We start from the raw sequence: 24,384 nt of genomic DNA, 5'->3' as shown, positions 1-24,384 counted from the left end.
GGGGGGGGGGGGGGGGAGAGGGGTTAACTATTTTCCTGACCGCGAAGTAACTACTTGATAAGTAAAAAGTTTATAATACTTTCTTAGGAAGAACAAAAATTCTTTGAACCTAATACAATGTTTAAAGCTATATCATTGGTCGTTAATAAGTCTTATTAGTGTACATCAATACTTTTTTAAGAACTAGCGGCTACGCCCCTAGAAGCTTCTAGGGACACTTAAGGTAGGAGGGGGAAAAGTCGACCTCATCCCATTTTAAATTTGAGTTTTAAAAGAGTAAAAAAATATTTTTTTAGGGAGAGGGGGGTGAAGACACCCTCCCCAAAAATAGTTTAAAACCTTCCCAGGACCTATAAGAAGCTTCACTGTAAAGGAGAACAAAATCGGTTCATCAGTTAGCGAATTCCTTCGGGACAGACAAAATACGCTAACTAATTTATATAATAGGATAAGGTAAAAAATTAAAGGGGTAGTTGCATGAAGTGCATTTAAACTTGAACTGCATATTTTTTCTGTTTATTAGTTTAAACTACATCTATAGGACATATTATTGAAAGAATTTCAATTTTCTACCAGGTAGTTTTAAAAATATCAAGACTTGAAAATCATACTTTTGGATATATGCAACATAAACAGCTGTCCTGTTTTCACAAAAACAACATGATGACTATTTTAGTCGTGCCTGATTGATTGCTATTTATTATAATACAAAATCAAATATGTTAGATGGTAATCTTGTAACTTATCACAGTTATGGAATCTCGACGACAAAGATTTTTTTATCCAATCTTGACAAGTGAGGTATTTTTGGAAAGAGGAATATATATAGAAAACGCCTATGAAAATTAGAAAATCCGCAGAAATCATATTTGCAAGTTATTTGCAAAAATCTGCAATGTTAATTTGCAAAATTAATTTCATGCCTTAAATGACTTATTTAAAAAGAAATCTTTTTATGAAATGTGTTCATCTATAAGTTTAGAACATACTTAAGGCAAAAAAAATTCTTTAGTGTTACTTTTTTCACCTTATATATGAAAAAAGCAGTTTCTCACATTTTATGATAAAAAAGGTTTAGGAACAAAAAATATGTTTTTTCTTGATGTAAACACAATGATTGGCATAAAATCTATCATCCTAAATGTAAAAATCAGATATAGAATCCTTTTTAGAGCAAAAATAGTGCAAAAAGTAACCAAGACATTTTTGCAAAGTATGAAAATCTGAAGAAAATAGTTCTTTTTGATTTTGATATACATATCAGATAAATGTATATAAAATTAGTGATCAAAAACTATAAAACAAGTTATAACTTTTTCAACCCTATCATTGATTAAAATGCACTTTTAGGTTTACTTAATACCAAAGTAGCACATAAAAACTCTTTTTATTAAGTTATAAAACAAAATAAATTCAAATCAACAATTAGGCGTTTTTTATAATGCAGTAGACCATTTTGTAGTTGGTTTTTTGGCATTTATTTTGTTTAATTACATCATAAAAAGAGTTTTTATGCACTACTTTGGTAATTCTTAAACCTAAAAGTGCAATTTAATCAATGACAATGTTGAAAAAACTTATAACATGTTTTATAGTTTTTAATCACTATTTTTATATACATTTATCTGATATGTATATCAAAAGCAAAAAGAACTATTTTCTTCAGATTTTCATACTTTGCAAAAATGTATTGGTTACTTTTTGCACTATATTAGCTCTAAAAAGGATTCTATAGTTGATTTTTACATTTAGGATGATAGATTTTATGCCAATTATTGTGTTTACATCAAGAAAAATCATATTTTTTGTTTCTATACCTTTTTTTATCTTAAAATGTGAGAAACTGCTTTTTTCATATATAAGGTGAAAAAAGTAACACTAAAGAATTTTTTTTGCCCTAAGTATGTTCTAAACTTATAAATAAACACATTTCATAAAAAGATTTTTTCTAAATAAGTCATTTAAGGCATGAAATTAATTTTGCAAATTAGCATTGCAGATTTTTGCAAATAACTTGCAAATCTGATTTCTGCGGATTTTCTAATTTTCATAGGCGTTTTCTATATATATTCCTCTTTCCAAAAATACCTCACTTGTCAAGATTGGATAAAAAAATCTTTGTCGTTGAGATTCCATAACTGTGTTATGCTTGCAATCGAACATTTTAAATGCACTTAGTAAAACTATCCCTTTTTTTGTTAATATTCACATTAAACATCACAGCATAAAAACTTACTTAAGGCATCGTCTTCAGTTTTGTTTGATCTACTAGCCCTAGTACTTCTGCCCCGACCTCTTCCAGGCATTTTAATTTAAAGTAGCTGCGCTACTTTGAGAAAATTCTGAAAAAAAATATATCTTTATTATACATTGAAAATAAAACTATTCAATATAACCAGAGCTAGAAGGTCAGTAAAGCTTTTTACATAAGTTGGATGATAAATTTTCAGTTTTTCAAATATCTTCAATTTTCATCGAAAGTAAAAGAGTTTTCCCATATATTAAAATTTACATAACTATAAAAATATTTATAAAAATTCACACAAAAATATGAGAATTAGGTACACAAGTTTAAAAAATATCAGTAAGCATATCTATAGGTATGTACATTACATTAAAAGATATAAAAATGCCTCTAAAGACGAAAAAAGACTAGGACTTTGAATAGAAAGTAGTTAGCACATTTTTCTGTAAAATCAATAATAAGGTCTGAAGGTAACATTTTAGAACATTCTAATTAGAGAATGATAATCATGCGACAAAAAAATTATGTAGAAACTCAGTGTTCAGGTACAAAGTCTTTGAAATTAAAATTGTAGGTATCAAAGTTTAAATCACAGCTTAGAAGAAGACAAAGGATTTGAACACCTTGAAATTCTATATGATATATAGTTCCCATTAAAGGAACCCTGCAAGAAATACCCCGCTTTAACTGCTGAATGCCTGCCACGAGTATACCTAATACCCAAAATTTGAAGCCTCAAGCTTCAATAACAAAAAAGTTACAGACATTTCAAAATGATTATTTTAGTACAATAAAAGTTTTGAAAGATTTCATTGCTAATGATAGAAATTTCAATATTAAATTACGTCTTCTGGAAGCAAAATTAAAAGCTTATCTTTGTCAGAAACTTAGACTGTCAGTAACTGATAACACTTTTACAATAATAACATCCCTTTTATAGTCAAAATGTCATGATAAAATTCAGTTTAAATTGCGTTTCAAAGCGTAAAATCATAGCGGGGAAAAATTAAACTAATGTAAGTAATACAGATGCTCAGCTGTGATTGGTTGTTCAGAGGACTTAGCACGGACTCAGCCTTATGATTGGCTGGAAATCCTAGAGGCTGGCATTCTCACGCTACAGTACTCTCAATACAACGCAAATTAAACTGAATTTTTAAAAATGATTTTGACTAAAAAAAAAAGAGTGTTTTTATTGTAAAAATGTTATCAGTTACTGGCATTCTAAGTTTCTGCCAAAAATAAGCTTATAATTTTCTTTCTAGGCGACTTATTATCATTATGAAAATTCTATTATTAGCAATGAAAAACTTTCAAAATTTTCATTGTACTAAAAATATGATTTTGAAATGTCTATAACTTTTTTGTTATTGAAGCTGGAGGCTTCAAATTTTGGGTATTGGGTCTACTCGTGGCAGTCTTTCAGCAGTTAAAGCGGTATATTTCTTGCATGGTTCCTTTAAGGCAGAGAATTAAGTCTTGCAAAAAAGCATCTTTCAAACTCATTTGCATTATCCCTTTCTTGTTTTGGTTTGTAAATACTTCTAAAGTTATCAAAAATAGTCGTCAAGTCTTGAATACATTCTTGATCCGAGTGAAACCCATCATTAATCAGTCTTATCTTGATTGCATCCAGGCTCATGCGGTTTATCGTGAAATTAAATAATGACTCATTAAACCGTCTGCCACTCCATAAGCTATCTAGTACTGCATTTATATAATGTAGCTGAGTTCTGATTCTGACATCTGGAAACATCTGAAATTCAAAGAATGAGAACTGAATATTAATTGAAGGGAATGCACACTAAAATGAATTGCCAACAAAATGTAACCATTGCATTGTTAAAAAGGGACTATTCACGAACAAGAGCTATTCCTAGATATTTAGTAGCGAAGCTACTCTATAATTCACAAAGTCCGTCCGCCAGTCCATAATTAATGAATTGGGGGAAACGTGATTTTCTCGGCTCCTATTCAAGATAGACAGCTGAAATTTTTAGTGAAGATTCCCACTATATACGCCCTTCTAATATATACATTGTTTTGTCCGTCTGTTTGTTATTTGGGGTGCTAGATCGATTCCTAGATTTTTACGTTATCGTGATTTTCTCAACTCCTTTTCAAGATAAAGGGCTGAAATTTTCAGGGATTAATAAATTTTATATTCTACATAATTTCACCAAGTTTTATTAATATCTTTTTATTAATTGGGGTGCTAGATCAATTTCTAGATTTTTTAGGTTTTCATAGTTTTCTCAATTCCTATTCATGATTGATGGTTGAAATTATCAGGGATTGAGTATGCTCATGTTCTACATATTTCCATCAAGTTTCATTAAGATTTGTCTATTAATTGTGGTGCTAGATCGATTCCTAGATTTTTAAGTTTTCATGATTATAAGGTTGCGTGATTTTAAAGGTGTGATGATTTCGCTATTTTACCAATATTAATATTTATTATATGACACTGCTCTATAGTATTTTTTTTCCTGAGATACAATCAAATTATTTAGTTTCGCTACTTATGGATGTTGTCATCCTTGTTTAAATGTTAATTGTTTTTTACATTTTTTTGTCGAAAGCAACTAAGTCCAATTTGCAGGGAAAAAAACGGCAATTATCATCAAATTCGGAAAATTTCATTGATCAAAATGCACGGTTTAAATTTTTTCAAATTAGGTAATCTATTTAAAAAACTAGTCCCTAGTCATAAATACATTTAAAGATCAATTTTAATATTTATCAAATAAAATACATGGCCAGTAGATCAAAAGTGAATTTACTGATAAAATGTCAAACTATAGGTACTGTTACACAGGGATGGCAAAATAAAAACCACGTGGTTTTAATCAAGTGGTTTTAACCAAAAAAAAAAAATCTAAAAAAAACAAAAAAACCAAGGTGGGATGGTTTAAATGGTTTTTTTTAATACAAAGGCCTATCTTTCCAGTTATATCCTTATAATAAAGTAACAGGATGTTTGTATGTGTGTTTGTATGTTTGTACCAAAGGATCTCGCTAACCGCTGAACCGATTGGGTTCTCCTTAACAGGGTAGCTTCTCATAGGTCCCGGGAAGGTTTATAACTATTTTCTTTGGAGGTGGGACACCCCCAACTCCCCCTCCGAAAAATTTAAAAAAAAAACTTTTTAACTAAATTTAAAAATGAGGTGGGGAGGCACCCCCCCTAAAAAAAAAAAAAATGTTCGCCCCCCCCAAAAAAAATTTTTTTTTTTACTTTTTCTTACAAAATATAAAATAAAAAATTCAATTATTAAATTCGACTCTCTCCTCCTCAAGTGCCCCTAGAGGCCTCTAGGGGCCTAGCCGCTAGTCTTTTTATAATGTAAAAAATACAGTCAAAAAACATAAATACCTAATTCAAAATTCTTTTAATAGTTTAAATCTTTATACTAAAATACTAAATTAGAATACTTTAATTTAGATATTATTAAAAAAAACAAAAAAATTATTTAAAAAACCAAAAAAACCTGGTTTTTATTAATAAAAACCAATAAAAACCGGTTTAAACCAAAAAAAACACACTGGTTTGATCTTTTTTAAAAAAACCTGTTTTTTTCCCATCTCTGCTCTTACATGGTTCACCACATATCAAATTTTTGTTTCGTTCCTGTTTTACTATAGGTAGGTGAATAAAGATAAAAAAGTCTATACAAAAAAATTTAAAATTTAAAAAGATTATTACCATTTGATTCCATTTTGATTTAGGAAAATCTTTCATTTTCTCATAAAATAAGTTCTCAAGCTCTGAAAACATTTCTCCAGTGGCTGATAGATTTTTCATCTGGGTGTATACTCTGCATTTGTGGAAAAACTGTTGAATGTCTAAAATACATTCTGATGCTGACATGTACCAATTGTGCTTCAATTTGTTTCTAATTACAAAGGTATAAGGATACGTACTAACGTAGTAAGGTTGCACTCAAAACCAATATGTGTCATTCATGTAAAGGAATTTTTAAAAGGTTGGGGGGTGGGGGAGGATGTGACACTTTTTGAAACCAAAATTAAAAGTCAAAGGAAGAAGACCAAAAAAAGTACATTTGGCATGGCAGTTGCTTTTAAGAGGTACAGGGTGTTTCAAGAGAAATGTCTTATTTAAAAACTTAATTATGCATAGAAAAAAAATAATTACCTACACAAAATGCTCTTTATATTTGGAAAACCTGTTCTGGGGAATTTATGTTTCAAATATTTAAAAATGATAATTTCATCAAATTATGCCTTAAAAACCGGTTGTATAATTGTTTTTTTTTTTCTATGCATAATTAAGTTTTTAAAAAAGACATTTCTCTTGAAACTCCTTGTACAATATAGAACTAAGAAAAAACGTCACGCTCCCTCCGAAAATCCGCGTTTCCTGCTGATATTTTTTTCCTTTTCTAACCTAATTGGACAATTTTGAATCATCTAAGACATACTTACTTTTTTCTCTCATAAAAAAAAACAAAATTTTTATGAAGAAAAAAAAAATAAGTTTGTTTCAGATGAATCAAAATTATCTAATATAGTACCCTATTCTGCTAGTGTATGTAAGCCTCCTCCCACCTATTATTTATAAAAGTTCAAGTGTTTCTTTTTGTACATTGCTCCTTATCCTTGCCTAATTGTAGATAAATCCACTTTGAATGAAGCAATTTGAAGATAGTCTGGAGATCTAATAAAAGGCTGACTCAACATGCGATTACAGAGGGTAACAGTTAAACTATGAAGAAAGTTGTACTGATCCAACCCTTCCTAAAAAAATAAAGAGGATTTCATGAATCACCAAAGACATCTAACAAATTTATAGAAATTATTCAATACTTATATAGAATCTACAAAAGCTTTGGTAATTATTGGCTTTTGATTGAAAAATAAAAAGTACCTAGAGCCTTAATAATTTTAGAAAAGATATCATTTGTAAATAAACAATATTTTGAATTAAAATCATTAAAAAAATATTACCCTTTTAACAGGATTTCTAGGAATTTTATTTAAGGGCATCTGAGTAGCTTTTATGACTTCCTTGGCTTTTTCTTTTTCTGGCATAGTCTTAGGTTTTGTACTCAGGGGCATCTGAACTGGCTTTGAAGGAGTTGGCTTATGAGTAGAACTTGTACAAATTGGATTCATAGGCATCGGAGTAGCTTTTATGGCTTTCTTGACTTTTTCTTTTTTCGGCATAGACTTTAATTTTAGCTTGAAAAAATGTTCTGCAATCTTAGCTTGTTTAACAATCTCTTTTTCTCCCTTGAACCAGATTTTGCAATTTGAAATCATACTTTCAAAATCTTGGATACAATCCGTGGCGCAATAATATTCATTTTTTACTAACTTCTCTTTTAAAGGGTGAGCAAAATAAATGCGTACCTTTTTAAAATTGAAATTGCGCGGCTTGTGTTAATAGTAGAAAAATGTTATGCATATCGTTAGAACCGCTATGAAGTCAATTTTGAGGAAATGTAAAAGCGATTCCTGTGCTACGCATAGATTAGGAGCTACATGTTAAAATGTCCTAACTGACTTAAAACTTGACTTGCGAGTAAATTTTAGGACATTTTACCATCTGCCTCCTAAACTATGCGTAGCACAGGAACCGTTCTTATATTTCCAAAAAATACAGTTCATAGCGGTTCTAACGGTATGCGTAACATTTTTCTACTATTAACACAAGCTGCGCAATTTCAAATTTAAAAATATAGGCATCTCTTTTTGCAAAATATCTTCTCTAATTTTTAGCTATATTTTAAAATTTACTCGCAAGTCAAGTTTTATATCAATTGGGACATTTGAAGAAGTAGCTCCCTAACTATAAGTAGCAGAGGAATCGTTCTTATATTTCCAAAAAATAGAGTTCATAGCGGTTCTAATGATATGCATAACATTTTTCTACCATTAACACAAGCTGTGCAATTTGAATTTTAAAAAGGTACACATTTTTTTTTGCTCACCCTTTATATTGGTAAGGTTTAGCCATTCTATGGCGTTATTATATTCAGGTGGTTTCTCAATGTTTTGGAAAGATGTGTCTGTGTGTAAATTCTTTTTCCACAGTTGTTGGCAAATAAATGTATTCAGATAGTTGAGCTGATTTGTAATTCGACCTGGTCTGTCTGGTCTTGGATTTGAGGGCACCTGAGCAGGTTTTGTGGGAGTTGGATTCAATAGGTTCTGAGTAGTATTTGTAGAAATAGGATTCAAAGCCATTGGAGTAGCCTTTATGACTTTTGTGACTCTTTCTACTTTTGGCAGAGACTTTATTTTTGACTTAAACAAATGTTCTGCAATCTTAGCTTGTTCAACAATCCTTGTTCTTCCCACGAACCAGGTTTTACAATTTAAAATCATACTTTCAAAATCTTGGATACAATCAATAGCGCAATAATATTCATCTTTTGCTAACTTTTCCTCTATGTTTCCAAGATGCAGCCATTCTTTGGTGTTGTTATAATATGGTGGTTTCTTAATTTCCTTGAAATAATCATGTAACTCTTTTGTTTTGCACAATTCATTGCAAATGATTTCCTTCAGAAAGCTGAGCTGGTTTGTAATTCGACCTGGTCTGTCTGGTCTTGGATTTGGGGGCACCTGAATAGGTTTTGTAGGAATTGCAAGAATGGATTCCAAAGGTTTTATTGTCAAATGCGCCTGAAAAGATATAATGAAAAATCACACCTATTAATTTACAGTTACACGGAATTTTATTACCTACTTGATTAAAAATTAAGATGTCTTCTTTGCAGTGGTATATTTTGTATAAACCCCCGGCTAAATGGGGAGGAAAAAAGAATAAAAAAACAAGTGGTAGGAGGAAAGAAAAAAATAAGTACCTAGTACTGAAAATATTTTTTTCTCATTTTTTCGCCTCCTTGTGGAAAAAAACTAGAAAATTATTTGGGACTAAAAAATAAGTAAAATAAAGAGTAGGTACCTACTGAAAATATTTTCCCCCTCCTTGGGGAAAAACTAGGTTTATTGTCAAGACCCTGTTTATTAACAAAGACCCTAACTTTTTTTTCATTTATTTAGACATTTATACCATAAACCAAGAGTATATCAACCCCAAGAAAATTCTTAAATGACAGATGAAAGGTGCTTGGCATAACTTGCTCTCCTAGAATATAGTCCTCTTTAGGATGTATCCTGACAGACAAACATATTGAAATATCCTGATTATAGAGTAGCTGGAATTAAAAATATCTACCTTTTTAGCCTGATTCACATGAATATTAATATCTGAGGACAATTCCTCTGGTTCAACAATGTCATCATGCCCAAGAGATGGTTCAATTTTTTCTATTTCAATAACTTTGGCTACATTAATTTGGCTTTCATGATCTACCACTACAGATTGATTAAAATCATCATCTATTAAAGTTGAACACGGATCATCATTCGCAACTATGTCCTCATGTGAAAGGGTTGGTGCAATATTTTCAATTTTAATGACTGTTGATAAATTGACATGAGTTTCTTGTTCTACTACAACAAGGTCATTTGAATCATCATCATCTAAGGTAATAACTTCAATGTTATCATCAATTGGTTTGGATTTTTCTTTGTATTCATCTTTTATCTCAAGTTTCGGTTTAACACTTTCTTTCTCCTAAAATAACATAGAAATGAGGAAACTAGGTAGTGCTGCAGTTTATGTCCACTGGAAAAAAGATAAAAGGGGGACGTAACTGAAGACTTTTTGATGCAGGGGGGGGGGGTTTTCTCCGGAACCACTTGATGAACCGTGCAGATTTTTTGGACTTAAGCTTTTATGGGTATGAACATCTCATGGTTTCGAAGTCACCCCCCTACCCCCACCCCCTAGCCCCCCGGGGCTCAAAACCCCCCTAAAAATGAACCTAACCTTAATTTTCTCAAAAACTATTTGACCAATAGATATGATTTCTTAGAATTAAGCTTTCATGCTAATCAACTATCTTTTAGATTTGAAGTCACCCCCCCGCTATCAACCCCTAGCCCTCCGGGGCTCAAAAAAACCCTGGAAATGAACCTAACCTTAATTATCTCAGAAACTATTTGACCAATAGATATGATTTCTTGGAATTAAGCTTTCATGCTAATAAACTATCTTTAAGATTAGAAGTCATCCCCCTGCTGCCAACCCCTAGCCCTCCGGGGCTCAATAAAACCCTGGAAATGAACCTAACCTTAATTATCTCAGAAACCATTTGAGCAATAGAGAAGGTTTCTTAAACTTAAGTTTTTATGCATATAACTTGAATTATAGTTTCGAAGTTACCATCCTGCCTCCAACCCCTAGCCCTCCGGGGCTCAAATTAACCCTAAAAACGAACCTAACCTTAATTTTCTCAAAAACTATTTGACCAATAGGTATGATTTCTTAGAATTAAGCTTTCATGCTAATAAATTATATTTTAGATTAGAAGTCACCCCCCTGCTGCCAAATTTTAGCCCTCCAGGACTCAAAAAACCCTAAAAATGAACCTAACCTTAATTTTCTCAAAAACTATTTGACCAATAAATATGATTTCTTAGAATTAAGCTTTCATGCTAATAAATTATGTTTTAGATGTGAAATATAGATAGAAAATCAATCAATGTTAAAAAAACAAGGATGACAACATCCATAAAAGCGAAGCACTGAAACTGTAGGACAAACGGACATTAACACTTATATAGTGTCAGAACTGAATAATCAAAATATAAATGTATAAGAGTTGAAGCAAAATTGTAAGTGTAATTTTGTTGAAAAACTGCTTGATACAGGATAATGTTTATGGACATACTTACATTTTTATGACTTGATTATAGAGTTGCTTCGCTTGAAACATTATACTTTGTTGTTGTCCCAGGAATAAACATACCAAAAATCAGATCAATCGGATGATTAGATCACAAAAAATTTTTTTGTTAAAAAAGTAAAAAAATCAACATGTTTAAAATGGATGTACGGACATTCTTGTAATGATTATAGAGTTGCTACGCTTTCTAAATCGTACCTAACTACTAATGGTATCACCATGGAAAGTTTGAAATTGATAGGACAATTCTAACATGCCTAAATTAACTAAAAAAGCTATCCGTTTGTGACTGACGTACCTAAATGCTATAGAAAACATCATGCAAAGTTTAAAATCAATAGGACATTTATAACATGTCAAAATGAACGGGGAAAAAGCTAACCCTCACAGACCATATCTAATTAAATAAAAGCTTTGCTTTGTAAGATTTTTCAATAAAGAAAGTATTGAGTCCCAACTCTCACAAAATTGATTGACATCCTTCTTCTCCTAGAAAAGTAGTTTTTTGAGCCCCGGGGGCTAGGGGATTGGGGCAGGGGGGGTGACTTTGTCAAATGTCCAACTGATGCTGTTTTAGGTGTGGAGAAAATTACCTGCTACCTCCAACTTTTGAAACAACTCCAGAAGATGGATCCAGAATTAGTAAAGTACATGTTTTTATCGTTTGAAATTCATAATTAGCTAGAAAAGACAATAATGGCTACTAATTTCAGACTTTAAAGACATTACCTGGATTCCGTGAACTTGCCGGCATATATCCTCCCGCTGTGGATAGCAAAGAGGAGCTGCTTAGCCAGGCCACGGAAGTTGTAAGTATTTAGTTCATATTATGTAAATATTTAAAAAGAAAAAGTAATTTTAGCATTAAAGCAGGACCAAGATGGTCATAACTCAATTTCAATATTTGTTTAAAATCATTGTTAAAAAGTTTACTTTATAAAAAACAGAAAATTGAAAAGATTATATTGTATTTAGAAAATGAAGTTTTCCTGTTACCTGTAACATTTGAGCCCTTAGAGGACATTTAAAGGAATTCTGAGGTTTGTTTGATTATTATACATTTTTTGTTAATTTATGTATTATCAAAATTGCCGTTAATATGCAATATAAAAAAGATTCAAGATATTTCAAAAAATAGAAAGACAATTAAAAGTTATAGTTAATAAAGAATATTTAAATCTTTTAGTTGTACCTGATTGTATCTGGAATCTTCTTGTTCTATCTGTATACCTGCAAAAGCCCGAAAACAATAGTGGTTTTTGAGTAAGGTACAATGATTATTTAATATTGAATGAAAATTTATCATTTTAAAGATTTTTGAAAAAGAAAGAAAATAATGTTTTTTTTTACTTACCAAGTTTATTTCCTTTTAAGATTTAAAAGTTCAACTTGCAAAGTGTGATGATGAAAAAGCTCCTATTTAAGAAATCTGCAATCCCTGACTAGGTAAAAGTCATTTTATTTGTATTTAATTTATAAAATATGCTAGTAAACTCCGGGTTATATTTTGTAGCACCATAATTTATTGTGTTTTTTGTAGCACCGTATTTTCATATATTTAAAACATTTATAATTTGCAATTAAAAGAATATTTTTTTTATGGAATGATCTTTAAACTTGCTACCAAATGCATAAACTTTCAAGAAAATTAATCTTGTTATTTTTCTTTGCAGTTTATTGATCAAGTCCTGGCAAGCCAATCAGCTAAGCCAACGTATATCAACTACCTGAGTGTATTCTTTTTCTACCAATTGTTCAATGCCTATTGCAGAAGACTATGGTAAAGCTTCCTGGTAAAGATGAGAAGAGAATACCTACATCAGATTGAGACTGTATCTAATGACTGAAAGTGGATTGTATCTGAGGTATAAAATTAATCCTTCCCTGGAAATCAGATGTCCTATACCTCGTCCCTGGAATAAAGGAAGCAACAAAATTGGACATTTGACAATCAATAAACTATGGTTCCAAGCTCGGTCAATTATAGCTTGAAGAGTCTAACAGCCACGTTTTAACCTGGAGGACTGAAGGTGGACCTGCCTGGGAGCCCCACCTGGCAGCAGCTGCGAAGCTAAAGCCGAACTAGCCGTCCCTCGCGGGGTTGCTAGCACATCACACTAATTTGCATTATTATATATTATATATATTGTTTTATAGTTGAACTTTTTCTTGCTCAATAAAAACGGCCGTAAAAGCGCCAACCCACTAGTCTCATGCGGTAGCCCGATATATGGCTACCGCCCGTCGGGCAAAATGCAGACGTTAAACCTTGTGGGCCCTAACTTGAGATTGAGACATCGGCAGTTTTAAGGATCTTAAGCGGCATAACTCTAATTTTCCATAAGTCCGCATGATTAAGTAGACAATTCCATGAACCTGAGAAGCTCTGGACTCACAGACCCTGGGCTAGATAACTTGCCCCCATTGCGCCGAGACAGAGCCCATCCCGTAAACAACACTACACCAAGGCCGCCAGTTTCAACGAGCGCTAATTTTGAGTCTGACTTGCCGACGTCCCCCTTTACATCAAGGAGAAGTTTAGCCCGTTCTCCCACTGGCCCCCCACCTGCCGCCAACGTTCCTATTGGTCCCTTGTCTGCCGCCAATCCTACGTTGCGCCCCCTTTCTGCCGCCAGAGCTCCTATTGGTCCTCTGTCTGCCGCCAATTCAACGTCGCGTCCCATTGTTGCCGCCAGAGCTCCTATTGGTTCTCTGTCTGCCGCCAGTTCACCTTCGGGCCCCCTTTCTGCTGCCAGCACCCCCACGCGTTCTGACGTTAGTGAAAGCAGTGGGGACACCCTACAATGGGATAATAGTGTTGAAGAAACAATACTTAGCTCAGATAATAGACAATTTGAAATTAGCCACACCGTCCGTGTAAAAACCCCCAATATGGTTTATGAAGGGGAAGTAAAACAGGCACTTGCGTCCCTCTGTAAAGCCCAAATCCTTTTTGAAAACCATCAAGAGAAAGGGAACGATTCTTTCAAGTATAAAACCACCGTCCTAGACCGTGCTGTAGAAGATTTAAATTTATCAGCAAGTCTGCTTAGTGACGTCCGAGCTCATTTTGAAACCAACCCGCCCGAGGATAGAAACCTTGTTGAGAAGGCCGGTTCCGCAACAACGCTGCTAAGTGATATACGGACGTTGGTCACTAAACTTTGCGACCACCTTTATGAAAGAAGTGTAACTGAACGTGAGGCCGCAGCCGCGCCGCCGCCAGCTATTGCACCAGCAGCCGCCGCCCCTGGAAATCTTCCAACAGGGATTAGGGTTTATCCTGTCAATCCAAACAAGATGAATGATGCTACACGGCAAGTAAAATTAATGAGACTTGAGGCCACCAAAACCACAGACGTCCCGCGTGCTGGAAATGTGGAGGAGCTACTCTATGCCATTACAAACAGGATCCCTGAATCTGACGCACACTTGATGGAGATGCTGTACGATTTTGAAGAGTTACAGAAAGAGACTTTGGAGTTGTTTAAGAGGCTTGACACACAAATTGTTGACGCCATGGAGCTTGATGAAGTTGAAACGGCTACAATGCTTCAAGAAACTAAAAATAGTCTTGATAAACAATACTTGCAAACACGCGACTATGTAAAAGAAGCAGAGCTAAGTTTTGGGCTAAAAACAAAGTGTGTCACCAGTAAACATAAGGCCCAGTCCCTGACCGTCCCGGAATTCAGTGGAGAAAAGGGGTTAGATTATTTCACCTTCAAGCAACAATTTATAATCTACGTTGGTTCTATCCCTGACCTTACCAACTCTGACCGTTTGGAATTTTTGAAGAAAAAATGTTTAAAGGGACTCCCTGCCGCCATTTGTCTGCAAGAAACAACTATTGAAAAATGTTGGGACAAGTTATCAGAAAGGTATGGAAACATTCCCATGATCTTTAACAAATACAAGGATGAGTTTTTCCATTTCGGCAGATGTCCTTACAAAGATTCTGAGAGGACAAAACAAGCAGATTGGTTATATAAGGTTCAAGCCAAGCTGCTAGAGGTTGAGAAATTTGCCGAGAATAATGACGTCACAAGCTATTTATATACAAAAAGTGACATTCACACATTGGTCCAACAGCTGTTAAACCGCGAGCGCCAGATAGAGTTGGGACGGCGATACCAAAAATTTAAATCTGGAATGGGTCTCATGGATGAACACAAATGTTTTGATGAATGTATCACTTTTCTTACTGAACAAGTTAGTGACATTAGTTGGCAATTGTCCATGCCCGCAATTTCTCTGCCTGGTGAAGATAAAACTAAGAAGGTGGAGAAGCAATGGAAAGAAAATAAAAAGGAGAAGGAAACTGTCCTCTCTGTGGGTGCCGGAAACAAACCAACTGACAAACAGACACGGGAGAAAAGTTATGGAAAGGAAGATAAGCAAAAAACCCCACAACTCCAACAGACGGGCGACGGCTATCCACCAATCGACGTTATGTGTGGGGAATGTGACGGCATCCATACCCACCTGTATTTTTGCAAAAATTTCTTGGACACGCCTATAAAGGAGAGGGCAAAGTTGGCTACCTCCAAAAAAGTTTGCCATAGATGCCTTCGAATGGACAGTAATGTTGAGTTAAATGATCTGCAGTCATGGTGGGACAGGCATGCCAACGACTGTCGAACAGACCACTTTTGCAATTTGGATAATTGTGGTAAAGTCCACCATAGAAGGCAAAGGCATATTTTGTGTTGTAGTTATCATCGTAATACCAACAAAAAGAGGCTTGATAACTTCAAGGCCTCTATTGATAGCAGCAGGCTTCCCGGCGATAACCTTCTGTTTGTTGACACATACACAACATTACCTGACATTGGAAGTCAGGTGACGGCAACAGACCTACCTGCAAATGTTATCCCAGATGTTGAAAACCCTGGTATATTTATGTGTCAAGAGTTAGAGATAACAAAAGGAGGTCCAACTATACTACTTTTTTATGACAGTGGTTGCGGATCTGCCTGTTTGAGCACGAGAGCTGTTAATCTGATGGACACTAGGGAGATTAGGCCTGGACCTACAACTTTAAATGTCGCTGGAGGAAAGTCAATATACTTAGAATATGGTGACCGGCAATTTGAGCTACCAATGGCCGGGACTGACAAAAGAGCCACCGTCAGTGGTATACAAATGGATCATGTCACCACCCAGTTCCCAGTCTGGGAGTTAACTGAGGCCTATAATGACATTGTTAAAGCTTATGGACACACTGTCAAATTGCCAACTGTACCTAAATCTGTTGGTGGTTCTGAAGTAGACTTGCTACTTGGGTCAAAATATAATTATTTGTTCCCTACTGTGGTTGCTACTCTGCCCAGTGGTTTATGTCTGTATGAAAGCAAGTTTGCCGGGATGGGTGGTCACCGTGGAATCCTTGGCGGTCCCCATGAAGCCTGGAGACTAGCTGCCCATGCTGCCAATTTTATGGGGTCAGCAGCATTTTTAACCTGTGAATTAAGGGCCTATCAGAGCCATAAACGTGCATTGTGGTCATCTCTGGACTGGAGTGTTGATATGCCAACAAAAGATATGGATGTTGTTGAAGATACGGCTGGACTGACAGAAACGCAACATTCAATAAATCATGCTAAAATGATGGAAAGACGATACTTTGAGCTGGAAGGTGTTGGAACAGAAGCCCCCTATAGATGTATTAACTGCAGAGGCTGCCCTACCTGTAAGAAGGGCAACCAACTGGAGCATCAGAGCCTAAAAGAGGAGAGGGAGGATGAGATAATCAGTCAATCTGTCAAATTTGCACCTGAGGAAAAAAAGGTCGTTGGTACACTTCCATTCATTTGTGACCCTGATGTTGAGCTAGGAGAAAATCATCATGTTGCTTTGGCTATCCTAAAAAGTCAAATGAAACAATTACAGGGAAATCCTGAAAAAAGGCAAGAGGTTCTAAAGTCGCACAATAAGTTGGTTGAAAATGGTTATTCCTGTAGAGTGTCAGAACTACCGCCAGAAATACAACTTGAAATGGAAAAGAATAAAGGCTGTTATTATCTGCCCTGGCGAACTGTTCACAAGGAAGGCAGTTTAAGCACACCCGTAAGAACAGTCTTTGATGCATCCAGCAACTCTACCACCGGCAAAAGTCTTAATAACTGTCTGGCTAAGGGCAGTAACAGATTGGAAAAAATCCTTAATCTCTTAGTGAACTTCAGGAGTGGTGTGTATGCTTTCTGCTGCGATATTAAAATGGCATACAATCAGATAAAACTTGACCCAAAGAGTTACAGATGGCATAAATATCTTTGGATTGATGAACTTGACCCGAGTAAACCAGTGGAGGAAAGATGTATGCTAACCATTATTTATGGTGTAATTAGTTCCGGCAACCAAACAACCGAAGGTATTACACAAGTTGCCAATTATTGTAAACTAAATCATCCTGAATATACACTAGGAGCTGAGGTGCTGATAGAAAAGTGTTATGTGGATGATGCCAATGATGCTATGGATACCATTGAGGATAGAGTAGAAGTTATTAATGGTATCAATTTTACCTTGGACCTTGCCAATATGGAAGTTAAAAGTTTTGTCTTGTCTGGACAAAAACCTGATGAAAAAGTCTCTTCAGATGGTGTAAATGTTTCAATCCTTGGCTATACCTGGGCACCAGAGGAAGATGTCCTGTCTCTTGAAGAAAAGCCTTTGTATTTTGGCAAGTGCAAGCGTGGAAAAAGACCTGACCCTGTTAGTGGAGACCTTAAGGAAGCACTTCGTAGATACTTCACTAAAAGGACTATTCTGTCCCACATTGCTCGCAGCTTTGATCCTTTGGGTTTAGTTTCCCCTGTTACTGGAAACTTTAAGCTTGACTACAGAGAAATAATCGACTTACAAGTAGGATGGGATGATGGTTTACCTGATAAGTACCTGGACAAGTGGGTTAAGAACTTGGAATTGATGCAACAGCTACCGAAGATAAAGTTTCCCCGTTCGGCTGCTGGTAAAGATAGTGTTGATTTGATTATTAGTGTTGATGCAAGTAAGGATATAGCTATTGCTTGTGGCCACGCAAGACACATATCAACGGATGGCGAGGTTACTGTTAAACTAATTGCTGGCAAATCCAAGATTATCACAGGTTCAACCATCCCACGTGCTGAGTTAAAGGCTGCCGTCATGGGGGCTTTATTATCCAAGGTCATAATAAATAACTACAGAGGCAAGATTAATAACACATATTTTGTTAGCGACAGCTCTGTTGTACTTTCCTGGCTAAATCAAGATAGCCGCCCAATGTCCATTGGTGTAAGAAATGCTGTTGTTGAAATCCTGAGGTTCAGTTCCAGGGACCAGTGGTATCATGTTGAAACTGCGTTAAATGTGGCTGATACTGGAACCCGTCCAGGAGTAGCAATTGAAGACATTGGTCCAGAATCTGCCTGGCAAAGAGGAAAGGAATGGATGTACCTGAGTCCTGATGACTGGCCAATTAAAAAGGTTCAGAGTATCCAACTGACTAAGGAAGATAAAGAACAGGTTGGAAAAGAAATTAAGTCTATTTCTGTTAATGTTAGCCTGCAGGATGAGCTGACCGCTAGATATGAATATGGCAAGTATGTTATTGACCCTAATCGTTATGGTTGGTGGAGGACAATACAAGGATGCTGTTATTTAAAAAGATTTGGTTTGTGGCTCTTAAGCAAGTCAAAGGATATAAGTGGAAAACTACCAAATAATGTCAATATAAAGGATCGTTTGAGTTCTGTGGAAATTAAAGCTGCTGAAGACTACTTTTTCCGTATCGGAACTGCTGAAGTAAAGAAGTTCACTAAGTCAAAGGACATTTCTGGCACTGTTGAAAGGGACGGAATTATTTACTACACTGGCAGAATTCTTGATGGACAGAATATTTTGGATCCTGAAAATGTTTTCCCAGATCTGCGGCCACTTACATTTGTCAGACCTGTATTGGACAGGTACAGCCCAATTTCATATGCAATTATGAAACATGTCCATGAAAATCTTGTCAACCATAGAGGGACTCAACACACCCTCCTTGAATCCAGATATATTGCCTTCATTATTGGAGGTAGAAATCTGGCAAAGGAAATCAGACTAGGATGCCAGCTGTGTGTAAAAAGAAAGGCCAGACTGTTGGAGGTAAAAATGGGTCCTGTTCATGAAAATAGGATAACTGTAGCACCACCCTTTTTTAACACCCAAGTGGATCTCTGCGGACCATTTATCGCCAGATGTGAGCATAACCACCGTTCATCTGTTAAAGTTTGGGCGGCCATTTTCCGTGACCCTGGATCTGGTGCCCTAGCCGCTCACATTATGCAAGATTATTCAACAGAGGCTTTCTTACAGTGTTTTTCAAGATTCTGCCACAACCACTGTGTTCCAGACATGATCTACATTGATCCAGGTAGCCAGTTAAAGTCAGCGTGTAACAGGATGGAGTTAAATGTGACCAGGTTGACCAGAACATTAAATGGTAAGCATACTGTTGGAATCAAGTATCAGGTTGGACCAACAGGTGGTTCAAATTATCAAGGTGTTGTTGAGAGATCTATTGCTGAAGTTAAAAAGCTGTTTTTCTTGACATTTGGTGGAGTTAAACTGAGTATTTTGGCCTATGAAACTGCTCTGTCATTTGTATGTAACGAGTTAAATAATCTGCCTATTTGTATTGGATCTAAAACCAGCGAGCTTGATCACATTGATTTGATCACCCCCAGCAGATTAATGTTTGGCAGAGCAAGTAATAGAAGCTTAAATTCCCCTGTGTGTGTAGATAAACCGACAAAACTATTGGCTCAATTAGACCAAGTCTATGAGTCATGGTGGAAGGTTTGGACTACTGAGAAGATTGCTGACTACATCCCAAAAGCCGCTAGATTTGACAAGACGACGCAGCAACCTAAAGTTGGAGATGTCGTTGTTTTCTGCAAGTCAGAGGGGGAGAAGTTTGTCGGAAATCAGAATTTTAAGCTTGGGATAATTTCTGAGGTGTTTACCAGCAAGGATGGAGTCATTCGTTCAGTTATGGTTGAGTACAAGAATGCCAATGAGGCAGGCACCCGCCAGACCCGCCGTCCTGTCCGCAACATTGCAATCATTGTCACTGAGGACGAGCTGACACTTCCAGAGATCTTAAACCAAGCAGCCAAGAGAGCAGATTTAATGTACTTGTACAAAGGTGATAAATAAACGTTAATAAACATGTGAATTTTATGTTATTTTTATATGTAAAAACACTTTTATTTGCCGAAGTTTTATTCTATAAAAAACATTCATTCAGTTTTATCCTCATTTTATAAAACCAGTTTTATCTTAATATTATGGAATATTTTACACCATTTTTATTTTAATGTTTTATCCAGTTTTGGGCCATTGTGCCCCGTCAATTTTTGTTAATAAAAATACTATTGCATTTCTTGCATTTTACGTTAGCTGTACACTTTAAATAAGTCTTGAAGTACAAAAAGTAATTTCAAAACTATCAAATAAATAAAAATATTTATGTTTGTAAATGCATAGCAAGAGGGTGTGTCATCACTAGACTATCCCTCAAGTTCTGCCAATAGTTAAACCCGGAGTGAGGTTGCAGGTAATTTTTCTTCCGCCCGGCAGTGTCAAATGTCCAACTGATGCTGTTTTAGGTGTGGAGAAAATTACCTGCTACCTCCAACTTTTGAAACAACTCCAGAAGATGGATCCAGAATTAGTAAAGTACATGTTTTTATCGTTTGAAATTCATAATTAGCTAGAAAAGACAATAATGGCTACTAATTTCAGACTTTAAAGACATTACCTGGATTCCGTGAACTTGCCGGCATATATCCTCCCGCTGTGGATAGCAAAGAGGAGCTGCTTAGCCAGGCCACGGAAGTTGTAAGTATTTAGTTCATATTATGTAAATATTTAAAAAGAAAAAGTAATTTTAGCATTAAAGCAGGACCAAGATGGTCATAACTCAATTTCAATATTTGTTTAAAATCATTGTTAAAAAGTTTACTTTATAAAAAACAGAAAATTGAAAAGATTATATTGTATTTAGAAAATGAAGTTTTCCTGTTACCTGTAACATTTGAGCCCTTAGAGGACATTTAAAGGAATTCTGAGGTTTGTTTGATTATTATACATTTTTTGTTAATTTATGTATTATCAAAATTGCCGTTAATATGCAATATAAAAAAGATTCAAGATATTTCAAAAAATAGAAAGACAATTAAAAGTTATAGTTAATAAAGAATATTTAAATCTTTTAGTTGTACCTGATTGTATCTGGAATCTTCTTGTTCTATCTGTATACCTGCAAAAGCCCGAAAACAATAGTGGTTTTTGAGTAAGGTACAATGATTATTTAATATTGAATGAAAATTTATCATTTTAAAGATTTTTGAAAAAGAAAGAAAATAATGTTTTTTTTTACTTACCAAGTTTATTTCCTTTTAAGATTTAAAAGTTCAACTTGCAAAGTGTGATGATGAAAAAGCTCCTATTTAAGAAATCTGCAATCCCTGACTAGGTAAAAGTCATTTTATTTGTATTTAATTTATAAAATATGCTAGTAAACTCCGGGTTATATTTTGTAGCACCATAATTTATTGTGTTTTTTGTAGCACCGTATTTTCATATATTTAAAACATTTATAATTTGCAATTAAAAGAATATTTTTTTTATGGAATGATCTTTAAACTTGCTACCAAATGCATAAACTTTCAAGAAAATTAATCTTGTTATTTTTCTTTGCAGTTTATTGATCAAGTCCTGGCAAGCCAATCAGCTAAGCCAACGTATATCAACTACCTGAGTGTATTCTTTTTCTACCAATTGTTCAATGCCTATTGCAGAAGACTATGGTAAAGCTTCCTGGTAAAGATGAGAAGAGAATACCTACATCAGATTGAGACTGTATCTAATGACTGAAAGTGGATTGTATCTGAGGTATAAAATTAATCCTTCCCTGGAAATCAGATGTCCTATACCTCGTCCCTGGAATAAAGGAAGCAACAAAATTGGACATTTGACAGACTTCTAAACCATAAAAGATCAAATGGTTTCTGAGAAAATTAAGGATAGGTTCATTTTTAGGGTTAATTTAAGCCCCGGAGGGCTAGGGGTTGGAGGCAGGAGGGTAACTTCGAAACTATAAGTCAGTTTATAAGCATAAAAACTTAAGTTTAAGAAATCATCTCTATTTATCAAATGGTTCCTGAGATAATTAAGGTTAGGTTCATTTCCAGGGTTTTTTGAGCCCCGGAGGGCTAGGGGTTGGCAGCAGGGAGGTGACTTCTAATCTAAAACATAATTTATTAGCATGAAAGCTTAATTCTAAGAAATCATATCTATTGGTCAAATAGTTTTTGAGAAAATTAAGGTTAGGTTCATTTCAAGGTTTTTTTTGAGCCCCGGAGGGCTAAGGTTTGGCAGCAGGGGGGTGACTTCTAATCTAAAACATAATTTATTAGCATGAAAGCTTAATTCTAAGAAATCATATCTATTGGTCAAATAGTTTTTGAGAAAATTAAGGTTAGATTAATTTTTAGGGTTAATTTGAGCTCCGGAGGGCTAGGGGTTGGAGGCAGGAGGGTAACTTCGAAACTATAAGTCAAGTTATATGCATAAAAACTTAAGTTTAAGAAACCTTCTCTATTGCTCAAATGGTTTCTGAGATAATTAAGGTTAGGTTCATTTCCAGGGTTTTTTTGAGCCCCGGAGGGCTTGGGGTTGGCAGCAGGGGGGTGACTTCTAATCTAAAAGATAGTTTATTAGCATGAAAGCTTAATTCTAAGAAATCATATCTATTGGTCAAATAGTTTCTGAGATAATTAAGGTTAGGTTCATTTCCAGAGTTTTTTGGAGCCCTGGAGGGCTAGGGGTTGGCAACAGGGGGGTGACTTTTAATCTAAAAGATAGTTTATTAGTATGAAAGCTTAATTCTAAGAAATCATATCTATTGGTCAAATAGTTTCTGAGATAATTAAGGTTAGGTTTATTTTCAGGGTTTTTTTGAGCCCCGGAGGGCTAGGGGTTGGTAGCGGGGGGGTGACTTCTAATCTAATAGATAGTTGATTAGCATGAAAGCTTAATTCTAAGAAATCATATCTATTGGTCAAATAGTTTTTGAGAAAATTAAGGTTAGGTTCATTTTTAGGGGGTTTTTGAGCCCAGGGGGGCTAGGGGGTGGGGGTAGGGGGGTGACTTCGAAACCATGAGATGTTCATACCCATAAAAGCTTAAGTCCAAAAAATCTGCACGGTTCATCAAGTGGTCCCTCTTTTCATAAAATCCTTAACATAGTTATCAAGCATTTATTTCCACCAATAAATATGGAAATTCTAGATAACCAATAATTGAAATTAAATCGTCCAAAGGTTAAATCGCTGCTATTATGACTGAATTATAAGTGACCAAATACAAACAAAATTCTTTGTCAGCTAAAACTTCCTTTTAAATGAGACGGATTATTGCAGCTGATTTAACACCACATAAAAAAAAGTTAAAACTCAGGTTGTTTTGAAGGAATGGAAGTTTATTCTGGAAATGATTTTAGAGTTGCTATGCTCTCTAAATCATATCTAACTATTACAGGTATCACCGCATCCAGTATAAAATCAATAGGACAAGTCTAACATGCCCTAATTATAGAAAAACTTTGCTCTAAAAGCCTAACCTCAGATATGGGTGTATCATATGGTCTTTTTTTGCCTCTAGCATTACACTCTTCATAATCCATTTCAAACTCATTACCTTAAAAATCTGAAAACATATAAATTGAATTACAATATTAACATCTAAATTACGTCCGTTTATATTAGGTACAAATATTTCAATTAAGTCTTCACATATTTTATACTGACAGCTGCACCCCTAGCATTAAGGTTCCTGGTGCGCGCGAAAAAGTAGGGAAGGGAAAAAATAGCCTGAAACCATCTCAAGATCCATGTGAAGCTTCCCTAAGATGTAGATCTAAATCAATTAGGTAGTTATCGAGATCTCAAGCTACAGAAAAAAAAATTTTATATTATAATTAGGATAATACAAAACATTAGTTTACTTCAGTAATATTTGAGTTTTAGAGCTAAAAATTAAAAATATCATTAAAATATTAATATGACAAACTTCTTAGAAGGTCAACTGGTCGGTATCTTATATAATCTTTGTAATATTTTTTACTGAAATATTCCATAAAATTTTTAATTTAATAAATAATATAAATGTATCTAAAGATTATTTTACAATACCTAATATATTATAACCTCGATAATTAAATTCATTAAAAGGATATTATAATTCATTTTCTTACTAATTTAACAATTTTCTTTCATAAATAGAGTATTTGTTTCTTTTATCGTATACGGTATTCGTAAAGTT

At 34.6% G+C, this 24,384-nt stretch overlaps 2 protein-coding genes and 2 long non-coding RNA genes across 5 annotated transcripts in view; 2 read left to right on the top strand and 2 right to left on the bottom strand.

The window, feature by feature from the left end:
• Positions 1 to 2,352, bottom strand: part of LOC145305735 (uncharacterized) — a 16,877-nt gene extending 14,525 nt beyond the window's left edge. For both annotated transcript variants that reach the window (XM_080147503.1, XM_080147504.1), the window contains exon 1: positions 2,237 to 2,352. In XM_080147503.1, coding sequence (XP_080003629.1) covers positions 2,237 to 2,306 — 70 coding nt within the window. In that variant the 5' untranslated portion in view covers positions 2,307 to 2,352. The remainder of the gene's footprint in view (positions 1 to 2,236) is intronic.
• Positions 2,341 to 24,384, bottom strand: LOC145305742 (uncharacterized). The gene is made up of 7 exons (XM_080147514.1): positions 23,684 to 24,384; positions 9,453 to 9,854; positions 8,200 to 8,896; positions 7,214 to 7,587; positions 6,870 to 7,003; positions 5,952 to 6,141; positions 2,341 to 4,001 (listed from the first exon to the last, which is right to left on the bottom strand). Exons 1-7 carry the CDS (start codon positions 23,744 to 23,746, stop codon positions 3,705 to 3,707), a joined length of 2,157 nt encoding a protein of 718 aa, XP_080003640.1. The 5' UTR covers positions 23,747 to 24,384; the 3' UTR covers positions 2,341 to 3,704.
• On the top strand, positions 11,577 to 12,238 carry LOC145305751 (uncharacterized). Its single transcript, XR_013874701.1, has 3 exons — positions 11,577 to 11,837; positions 12,004 to 12,068; positions 12,215 to 12,238. It is a non-coding gene; the product is annotated as an uncharacterized LOC145305751 (long non-coding RNA).
• LOC145305750 (uncharacterized) lies at positions 21,302 to 21,901 on the top strand. The gene is made up of 3 exons (XR_013874700.1): positions 21,302 to 21,357; positions 21,464 to 21,535; positions 21,763 to 21,901. It is a non-coding gene; the product is annotated as an uncharacterized LOC145305750 (long non-coding RNA).

Source organism: Acartia tonsa, chromosome 14 (genome assembly GCF_053477335.1).
Source record: "Acartia tonsa isolate MP-2025a chromosome 14, ASM5347733v1, whole genome shotgun sequence".
Lineage (NCBI taxonomy): Eukaryota > Metazoa > Arthropoda > Copepoda > Calanoida > Acartiidae > Acartia > Acartia tonsa.
Note: the sequence above shows the minus strand (reverse complement) of the source record. Positions and strands in the feature narration are given on the sequence as shown.

Bases quoted from the DNA above. Each gene is read 5' to 3' on its own strand.
- LOC145305742 (XM_080147514.1), bottom strand. From the start codon at position 23,746: ATGGATTATGAAGAGTGTAATGCTAGAGGCAAAAAAAGACCATATGAT. The intron at 9,855-23,683 runs GTTAGGCTTTTA...ATGTTATTTTAG, and splicing joins ATGATACACCCATATCTGAG to GAGAAAGAAAGTGTTAAACC. The intron at 6,142-6,869 runs GCAAGGATAAGG...CTTTGTAATTAG, and splicing joins GTGGATTTATCTACAATTAG to AAACAAATTGAAGCACAATT.